Genomic DNA, 10,968 nt, shown 5'->3' with positions numbered 1-10,968 from the left:
GGGCTCGCACATGCATGGTGCATGTGTGGAGGTCAAAGGACAATCTTGGGTGTTCATCCTTACCTTTAAGCAGGATCTCTTTGTTGTTCACTACTGTATAATCCTAGCCTTGGATCTTATGGGATTATCCTGTCTTGACCCCTTATCTCACTGAGATTACAGGCGAACAACACCTAGCTGTACATGGGTGCCCGGGACGCACACTCAGTCCTCACACTTGTACAGCAAGTGATCTCACCCACAGAGACATCGACCTATGCTCCTGTTTGTTATTTCTTGAAAATTATGGAACTGAAGAGATGGTTTAGAGTTAAGAACATTGGCTGCTCTCCCAGAGGACCCAGGTTCAATTCCCAGCACCTACATGGTGACTCACAGCTGTCTGTAACTCCAGTTTCAGGGGATCCAACACCCTCACACAGACATGCAAGCAAAACACCAATGCACATAAAATAAAAAAATCATAAAAGGAAATCACATTTATCAGTTATAATTTTTAAAGAAAGTTATGATGTTTCATAAATTCCTATTCCCTCCATTATCTTCAGTTTTGTGCTGATTTGGCTCAGGCAGTTCCAAAATCTCAGGCACTTGCTGATCTATCTGCCCTAACATTCTTTTTGCCTCTCATTCCTGTATTTTCTAAGTTGTTATTTTAAAAGGGAGAGTTGTGTAAGGGAAATGGGGGGTGGTCTTGAGGGAGAGGGGTCAGGAGTAACAGGATCTCAAAGTCTAGAAATCCCATTTGATGGTCAGGGAACAAGCAATGGGAAAACAAATGGAGTGAGACTAAGGGCGCCAGGGGAAGTGCTCTGAGCAAAGATAAGGTTCAATGTTAGAGCCAAAGAGAAAGGCAAACCCTGCTGCCTCGTGCTCCTAATGAACAGGAACAGGAATTATGACTTTTATTCCTACTCCTGAGAATTAGCATCTGGTGGGAGCCCTGGCTTCGTCAACCTGCATTCATGAAAGAGCATCCCTGGCAGTAATGACTCTGATACTAGAGATGATCTGATACAGCAGGGCTCCTGGGTGTCTCTCCTGTTTGTCTCTTCTCTTTTGTAAGTCTCGTGGAGTAAAGAGAGAGACTTAAAAATTACCAGTGTTTTAATGTTTATATTGTGTGACAATGATTCTATTGAGAATATCCCCTAAGCACAGGGCCCAACACACACACACACACACACACACACACACACACTTTTTGTTTCCTCCCATCATACACACTCCCCGTCATACATTCTCTCCCCCACACACTCTTCTCCCCAATTCTCTTTAACACATACTCACCTCCTCTCTCTCTCTCTCTGTCTCTCTCTCTCTCAAACACACACACACACACACACACACACACACACACACACACACACACAGACACACAGTGTATACAAAACTTATCTTCACATGGTAAATTCCTTCCTCATGACTTATTACCCATAAAGACCTTTCCACCAGAGGATCTTAATAAACTAGTCCACCTTCACAGTGAGGGAGAGTAGTATCATCTGTTTGAATACTTGAAAATATTCCGAAGAAATACTCCTAAGATTATGCTTGCAAAGAGAAAACGAAAGGATACAAACAGAACACTTTATCAGCAATATGCATGCCCACACACCAATATACATATGTAACCACATTATAGAATTATATATAGCTTAATACACACATTATATAAATACATATGTAAAAAGTATAGATATGGTTTAATTTAGTCGTGGAGAAAAGTAGAATGTATATGATATCAAATGATACCTTGAATCATGTATATTTATATTTTATATATAATTTTTACACATCATGTATATTTATATTTTATACATAATTTATTAGAGGAAATGCTCACACGGTGTAAATTTTTAATCCTATACTGTAGTCAACACTGCCTTTTGATAGATAAAGATCATACAGTTTGAACTTGGCAATCAAGCGTCATAACTGAAGAGGAAATCAAGACTCCAAGGCCTCAGAACAACCAGGTGAGAGATATTCAGAACTGAAGAAGGCCCCAAAGGGATTTGGGCTCACATTCATGGCCACCTCTCAGAATGAAGACTGAGATGTTCTCCAGTTTCTATAGTTCCCTGGAGAGAAAGCACTTGGCCTCCCCAGGGCAAGCATTCTCAAATGAGTTCTGATTATTAAGAATGCTTTTCTCTACTGAAATCTGCCCACTGAGGCTTCAACTACTTTGAGAAGTTATAAAGAAGAAAATTTCACTGTGGTTGGCACATATTTTACACCTGTATGTTCACATATTTCTGAAATCATGCGGCCTTTGGGTACATCACTTAGTGTTGTTGAGTCTCTCTGATTTTAGTATTTGATAGATGATCACCTCCATGCAGAGTAAGACAGTGAGATGACAGCACTGCCACACAAGCTTCAAAACACTTTAAGGCATAGATTAATCCCAATCCACTTGCCTCCTTTCTTCTCACACTTCCGTCTCACTGTATTTGTATAAGATGTGATTTAAACGAAATCTGGTACCAAATATCAGCCTCAAATTATTCTGGGCTAGGGAGATGGCTCAGTGACTAATATGCTTGTTGGACATGAGTTTGGATCCATAGTACTCACCTAAAAGCTGAGTGGTGGTGTACTCCTTTAATCCCAGAACTCTAGACACAGAGAGAGGCAGATATCTATGAGTTCAAGGGCAGCCTGAGTCACAGATCAAGCACTAGACCAGACAGTGAAACTCTGACTTTGAAAACAATCTTTAAAACTTTACAGGTGTCTGAATTGCCTCAGAAATCTGTAAGCCTATCCCTTGGAGACAGAGTCAGTTAGATCCCAGGGCCTCATTGACCAGCCAGTCAGGCTAAAACAGCAAGCTTTATGTTCATTGAGGAAATGCTCTCCACAAGAAGGCTGGAGAGCAATGTCAAAGAAGACATACCAACATGAGTTTTTGACCTTTACACACGCCTGTGTACGTGTGTGCACACACCCACACACAAATTGTTTCAGATATCTATGAAGTGTGCTGCTCCATTTCATCTTTCTCTTCATATAAATGGCCTGGGAATTGAGAGACAGCAAAACACTTTTCAGAGACACCTGGCAGACACCAGCCTGAGCATCGTGTTGAGAGAGGGCTTTCTGTCTCCTTCTTAATTCTTGTAACCTCAGTGGGAAATGAAAACACGCATCCTCCTCTCCTCTGTGAAGACTCCGAGGTGACATTTCTGTATAGAAAGGAACTAAGCTAAAGGAATGCACTAACATTTAACACCATCATGACCTGTCCTCACTGTCCCAAGACTTATCGAGCAATTTGTGTAGCTGTTATACTACTCTTAGCTATAGAGTCAGATCTTTAGTATATGACACCAAAGTGAATTAAATGCAGGATTTCTTAAACCCCTTAGGAAATATTCAGTGCTTTGGTAGATTGACACAGCCTAGCAACCGATTCTCATCCTTCCACACTTATAAACTTAAAAGGGGAAAACATTCAAAATCTGTAGAGTTTCTAGACATATCAGAGGCTCTAATAAGTGATTCACAGCAAAAATGTGGCCAGAACAATGTTGTCACTAATTGTCAAGCATTACCAGTGTCAAGGTAAAGCAATGCTACTGTGCTGTGCATGCACAGTTTCCTGAGACAGGTTTACGCAATACATAGTTTCTCATAGAGAATACTTGGCTCAGTTTCTCTACTATGATCATGTGTATTTCATAGCTCTCTTGTGAATTATTTGGTCAGAAACAGAGAAACTAAATTTAAGAGTTCCTTATAACCGGGCCATCTCATGAAGATTGGATGATAAATGATAAGATACAAGAATTATTAAGCAGGAGTCAACATGATAAAGCAAAAACCACAAGCTTTGCAGTTACAAACCCATGTTTCTTGTAAGTGACTCAGCAGCATTCATTTCTTCTGCCTCAGACCAAACTATTTGCCACATCCTAAGAAGATGTGGTCAGACCGTCCACAGCATGAGACTGTGAGAGTGATGATGGGAAAAGCTCATTGTTATAGAAGGTTAAGATGTGAGTTCCATCTTCCCATTTCTAACAACAGACCACCTTTAAGAAAAAAACACATAGGCAAAATCCAGAACCTTCAGTTTTTAACACAAAGTTACAAAGGAAATAAAGAAGGATTAAAAAAAATGACCTTCTTAGTCACCCAGGAGGCACTTTACATGAAATACTTTTAAGGGATCTTAGATGTTATAAAGTTCACAGAGGTTTTTAGTATCTTAAAAAGTATTTGTAGTTGAGGGAAACTTTGGGAAGGAACTAAAGGGAATAAGTAGGGGCATGTGAAAAAGTAGAAACTATTCATAAACACGTCAATGTTTCAACACTGAAAAGGACAATAACCAAGATGAAAGTTTCGCTAATGAGATGTAACAGCAAATTGGGGCAGAGGGAAGAATCAGGGAGACTCATGCAGGAGATGTGGCTCAGCAGTTAAGAATACTTACTTCTCTTATAGAGTATTAAAATCCATTTCCCAGTACTCATATTATATAATTCACAACTGCCTGCAACTCCAGATAAAGGGGCTCCAATGCCCTGTCTTCCACGGGCACTGCATCACGTACACACACAGATACACACAATGCTTGCATTTGAAAGTAATTAAAAATAAAATAAATCTTCTTTTTAAGGATGTTAATGCATCACCAATAGACTAGCTCAGGAAGACAAAATATATAAGTTGGGAGATGAACCTGATGCGTGTGATCTTCAGACACAACAAAAAATGAGGCATGATCATAATTTGTTAAATATTCTATGATGTGATCAAGAAACAAAACCTAAGAATCCATAGGGTAGAACTAGCTGAGATTAAAAGAAAACCTTAAAGTCATAGAAGACGTATTCCATAAAATTACAAAAGAAAAATTACCAAATCCATGTAAAGAAGTGAACATCTAAACACAGGATACATTTAGAAACCCAGGGAAAAATGAACAGAGAATACTCTCTCCACAACACATTTTAGTTAAATGTGAAAACTACAAACAAAAGACACTAAAGCCGAAGGAGAAATCCAGGAACTCATTTACAAAGACAAACCCATCATGATAATTCAGACTTCTCAGCAGAATCAATAAAAGGTAAGGAAGAATGGAATGTGTATTTTTCAAGTCATAAGAGTAAATAAGTGTCAACAAAGATTATTATGACCAGCAAAGTTACTTCTTAAGGTCAATGGAGTAATAAATATAAGATAAATACAAACTGAAGCAACTCATGATCAATAAGTCAACATTGCAGAATATGATTAAATATTCAAGTACTGTGTTTACATAGTTTCTGACCCACACTCTCCCTCCTACAACTCCTCCCATATCCACCTCACTCCCTCTCAAATTTAAGACTTCTTCTTTAGTTATAACACACACACACACACACACACACACACACACACACACACACACCTATGTAAATAGATCCTGAGAGTCTACTTAGTGTTGCTTGTAGATAAGCTATCAGGACGTTTATTCCCATAGATGATTGATTCTCCCTCACTTATTAGCCATTAATTCACTGTAATTCTTTATCTAGGGGTGGGGTCTTGTGCCCCCACCCACACTGGAATGTCAGTTGTTCTTGTCATTGTGCAAGTCTTGTGTTAAGCAACCATGCTGCTTAGACTTCATGAAGGCAGTAGCCCTGCTGTGTCCTAAGCAGACATCCCAGTCCTCTGCTCCTTACAATCTTTCTGCTCCCTTTTCTGTGAAGTTTCTGGAACCTTGTGTATAGGGATTGTGCTGTGGATGTATCCACTGGGGTGAGCTCTCCACGGTCTGTTGTTCTCTGCATTTTGACAGGTGTATGGATGACTGTAATGGTCTCTGTCTGCTGCAAACAAGCCTTCTTTGATCAGAAGTGGGGTAGAACATAGTTGGAGATCACACTGTTTGAGGAAAGTGTTAATTGTCGGTTCTCTTGTACTTGGGTCCATGACCTCGTAGCCACAGGTAGTTGACAAGGTTTGTAGTCTCACACATGAATTCTCTCCTACTTGGTGGGCCATAAGTCTAATCAGAAAGCTCTTGGTTACTTCCAGTGCATAGGGGCCACTATTATACTCTTGGGTATTTGTTGCTGTGCTGGTCATTGTTGTGGTTTTATATCAAGTTGCCTTTTCCTGTGGCATAGTACCATTAGATATTTTGAGAGTTAGTCCTCAAAGAGACACTCAAAGATGGTTCCATCTTGAGTCCTCCTAGTCCTGAGTCAAAAGCGTGGGATATGTTCAGAAATTCTTTTTTTTTTCTGCTAGGAAACTCATTGCATGAGAGAAGATTTTCTTCACTAAATTCTGATACATTATTTTTTCTTTTAAGAAATATCAACTTAAAGCACCCTTGTCTTTGCAAGACTTGTTTCGTTCATTAGCAATAATTGCCAATAAAGCCAAGGGAATACATTTTAAATTTAATGGTGGTGTGGCTCTGCAGACTTTGTGACCTGATGCACAGGTAAAGATGAGATTATTGACACTGTTCATTGTATGACTCAAAACCATTGTCGATTGTGATACAGGTGAGCTGAAAGGATGGACTTCCTAGACATGTTTTGTGGTATCTTATGAGCCAATCATTCCTTTCTTTAACATTGGAATAAATTGATTCACTTTTGTATCATGAGGTGATACTTTAATTTGGTTTCTTTGTTATTACAGGCCGACTTGTAATAAATAATGAATATCTACTGATATGGATATAAAGGGATTCATTTATACTAAATAAATATATTTCTTTCTCTGCACATTAAGTAAGAATAGCCACATAGAATTCTCAAGACACTAAGAAGAAGTTGGGGAAGAATTCTCTAGACACTAAGAGGACGTTGGGGAAGCAGCTGGGTCTGTAATGTGGTTTCCATGTAAACAAGAGGACCTAAAGTCCATTCCCGGAGCCCATATGATAAAGTTGGTTGTGCTGACAACACTTACAATCCAAGCTCTGAGAGAAAGAGGCAGATACCTGAGGTTCTCTGGCCAGCCAGTTTAGCATAATCATCAAGCTAAGTGAGAGACCATGCCTAAAAAGAAAAACAAGGCAGACAGAATGTGAGAACGATCCCAAGGTTCACCTCTGTGCGCGCTCACACACACACACACACACACACACACACACACACACACACACACACACACACAACTTGAATAGCTATTGTTGAGTTTTAACAGCCTGGCTTTTTATATGTTGCACTATGTCAGCAATTTAATGATCTGATTGTCCTTTGGGGAACCAGATTCTCGCCATCCTTAGTTCACAGGTTTGCATCAGACAATGTCATCTTTCCCAAAGAAGTAGGAATGACTGAGTGATTCAATATTCAGCCAGTGATTCCCCTCTCAGAGCCTGCAGCCATATCTATTTCTTTGTCAGTAATGGTCAGATGCAGGGTTTTCATAAGAAAGGGCTTTGCCACATGGAACATTTGAAGCTATGGTGCTAAATAGGTTGACAGGTGCTTGGTAGTCCTGTCTGTTCCTGCCTTGTCCAACACTCTTCCATGGCTCTCCAAAAACTGTAATGGATGCTCGTGATTACCCTCTCTAGATGGTCATGCTTGGTCCTGGGATAAAAGATGAGCCCAAAGGCACATCTGTCCCGATGGTCTCAGCACTGTGGCATCAAAAACATCGGGGGACATGAAGCCGATCCCCACTCTCGACCCTACATGGCCTATCTTCAGTACAAGAATGAGGATTCTCGGGATACAATATGTGGTGGTTTCCTTATACGAGAGGACTTTGTGCTGACTGCTGCTCACTGTTCAGGGAGGTAAGGAACAGCAAAGCCCATGCCCTACTGGGAAGATTCCATGGAGGCTCTGCCTTCATCCTAAGCAGCTTGAGATGAGAGGAGGCCCAGCAAGTCTCATGAGGGAGAAACAGTCTCGCACCAGTCACCGATAAGGAATCAAACACATTTCAACCAAGGTTCACATTGAAATATGAGCCGAACTATGCAATTTGGGTTCTTAGGGATGACTGGCCCCTGAGCACCTCTAATGCAGCAACTCGTGCTTCAGATTACCCCTTAACTCCCCGCAGCTGGAGCCCCACCCTGCAGAGCTGCCTGTCCTTCACACCTCCTGGGCTGCCTCCTCTCTGACTCCACATCTCTTATCTCCACTCTGCTCTCTTTGCAGCAAAATAAATGTCACATTGGGGGCCCACAACATCAAAGAACGGGAGAAGACGCAGCAAGTCATCCCTGTGGTGAAAATCATTCCACACCCAGCGTATAATGCTAAGACAATCTCCAATGACATCATGCTATTAAAGGTGAGACATTACCCCATCCCTCCACAGACTGTCTCTCCTGCTCCCAACTCTCTCAATCCATCCTGGCCTTCAGGGTGTCTCAGCTCAGCAGGTCATGAGCTGCACTCTTGCTTCTTCTCCAACAGCTGAAGAGTAAGGCCAAGAGGACGAGCACTGTGAAGCCTCTCAATCTGCCCAGAAGCAACTTCAAAGTGAAGCCAGGAGATGTGTGCTATGTGGCTGGTTGGGGAAAGCTGGGCCCAATGGGCAAATTCCCAGACACACTGCAAGAGGTTGAGCTAACAGTACAGGAGGATCAGGAGTGTGAGACTTACTTAAAAAATGCTTACGACAAAGCCAATCAGATATGTGCGGGAGACCCAAAGATCAAACGTGCTTCCTTTCAGGTAAGTTTGGTTTCAGTCCCCTCTGGGCTCAGTGGGAGGGGAAAAGGAATAGAGACCTAGAGTCCCAAACATCAAGGGACTCCTTTACCCCTTGGCTATGCTCTGTTTCTCTGGGAACAGCAGGAACCAATAACTAAGTAGGCCCCAGAGCTGACTAAGAGGCTCTGCTGAAGGTAGCTTGTATAAAAGGAGGTGTTTGCGGGGCTGGGGATTTAGCTCAGTGGTAGAGCGCTTACCTAGGAAGCGCAAGGCCCTGGGTTCGGTCCCCAGCTCCGAAAAAAAGAACCAAAAAAAAAAAAAAAGGAGGTGTTTGCAACAGAACGCCTCTCTTCAGGGCCAGGCTTTAGAGAACTGAGCTCCCTGAGTGTGTCCTAAACAAGGCCAGGTGTCTCCTCTGAGCAAACACACACGTTGTATTTGGGCTTCCCCTCCATGCTCCATCAGGCCCACTCACTGTCTCCATGTCCTTAAACAACAGCCTGAGGACAAGAGTCCCACACACCCTCATAGAGAGGATCACAGACCCAGGGAAAGGGCAGAGGCTGGCCTCAGGAGGGAGGTGCAGCTCTAACCATATCCACAGTCAGAACTGGGAAGGCCAGGGGCCCCGGGCCTGCCCTCTGACCTCCCACAAACAGAGAAAACAAATCATGCTTCTCTGTGAGGAGCCTTGGCATCAGAGGGAGGTTGGGACTACAGTGAACAATATCTCAGTACCCTGTGCCCCCTCAATTCACAGGGGGCCTCTGGAGGGCCTCTTGTGTGTAAAAAAGTGGCCGCAGGCATCGTCTCCTATGGACGTAAAGATGGTTCAACTCCACGGGCATTCACCAAAGTCTCGACTTTCCTATCCTGGATAGAGGAAACTATGAAAAAGAGCTAACTACAAGATGCAATGCGGATCATTTCCTGACTAACCACCTTCCCTATAGCTGAGTCCAGGATTGCTCTAGGATAGATGGCAGCAACTGAATAAAGCACTTTTTTCTGACTGGAAAGACTGGTTTTATGTCCATTCACAGGGATCAACCCTGTCCTTGGCAGATGAATGGAATACTTCTTCCGCCACAAGGCTGTGACAACCCAGCTGACATCTGGTAGTTCACCCTCTCTACAAGAGAAGAAGAATGTTTGATTGACCCAAACATGTACTACTTCCCCTCAAAGACCTTAGAACGTTATTTAATGCAAGTCATCATTAACAACTACCTACAGTATTTTCACACAGTTTGATCCAAGTCACTGGTGTGTTCTTTGGAACAGAGCAAGAAGTGATAGAATTCCTTTTGATTCTCTGTGCTATTTTTCCCCAATAGAAGACTTTTATGTTTTATAAAGCTAATTTCCTTATCAAATGAAACCTTTAAAATTTTATATTAATTGCTCATTTTCAAGGTACAACCTGATCTTTTATGTAAATGATGTAAAATGATTAAAGAAAACTAATTAACATGTCCACTAATTTAAATACTTTTTATTTTTGAATGGAGTACATAAATTTTTATGATAAAAGTTATGAAACGTACAAGGCATTATTTTTTTTCTTTTTTTCTCCATCTTTATTAACTTGGGTATTTCTTATTTACATTTTGATTGATAATCAAACCCCTAGTCTCTCCCCCCTTCTATATGGTTGTTCCCCTCCCCACCCTCCCCCCATTACCATCCTCCCCCCAACAATGACCTTCAATGGGGGTTCAGTCTTGGCAGGGCCAAGGGCTTCCCCTTCCACTGGTGCCCTTACTAGGCTATTCATTGCTACCTATGAGGTTGGAGCCCAGGGTCAGTCCATCTATAGTCTTTGGGTAGTGGCTTAGTCCCTGAAAGCTCTGTTTGGTTGGCATTGTTGTTCATATGGGGTCTCGAGCTCCTTCAAGTTCTTTCCATCCTTTCTCTGATTCCTTCAATGGGGGTCCCGATCTCAGTTCAGTAGTTTGCTGCTGGCATTTGCCTATGTATTTGCTATATTCTGGGTATGTATCCCAGGAGAGATCTACATCCGGTTCCTGTCAGCCTGCACTTCTTTGCTTCATCCATCTTATGTAGTTTGGTGGCTGTATATGTATGGGCCACATGTGGGGAAGGCTCTGAATGGGTGTTCCTTCTGCCTCTGTTTTAATCTTTGCCTCCCTATTCCCTCCCAAGGGTATTCTTATTTCCCTTTTAAAGAAGGAGTGAAGCATTCGCATTTTGGTCATCCTTCTTGTGTTTCATGCGTTCTGTGCATCTAGGGTAATTCAAGCATTTGGGCTAATATCCACTTATCAATAAGTGCATACTATGTGTGTTTTTCTGTGATTGGGTT

At 41.9% G+C, this 10,968-nt stretch overlaps 1 protein-coding gene across 1 annotated transcript; it reads left to right on the top strand.

Annotated features, from left to right (window-relative positions):
- Positions 1-7,628: 7,628 nt before the first annotated feature.
- Gzmbl3 (Granzyme B-like 3) lies at positions 7,629-9,861 on the top strand. Its single transcript, NM_001329880.2, has 4 exons — positions 7,629-7,771; positions 8,142-8,277; positions 8,403-8,663; positions 9,403-9,861. Exons 1-4 carry the CDS (start codon positions 7,668-7,670, stop codon positions 9,544-9,546), a joined length of 645 nt encoding a protein of 214 aa, NP_001316809.2. The 5' UTR covers positions 7,629-7,667; the 3' UTR covers positions 9,547-9,861.
- Positions 9,862-10,968: the final 1,107 nt, after the last annotated feature.

The sequence above is a fragment of the Rattus norvegicus genome, chromosome 15 (assembly GCF_036323735.1).
Source record: "Rattus norvegicus strain BN/NHsdMcwi chromosome 15, GRCr8, whole genome shotgun sequence".
NCBI lineage: Eukaryota > Metazoa > Chordata > Mammalia > Rodentia > Muridae > Rattus > Rattus norvegicus.
This window is presented reverse-complemented; position numbering and strand designations above follow the sequence as displayed.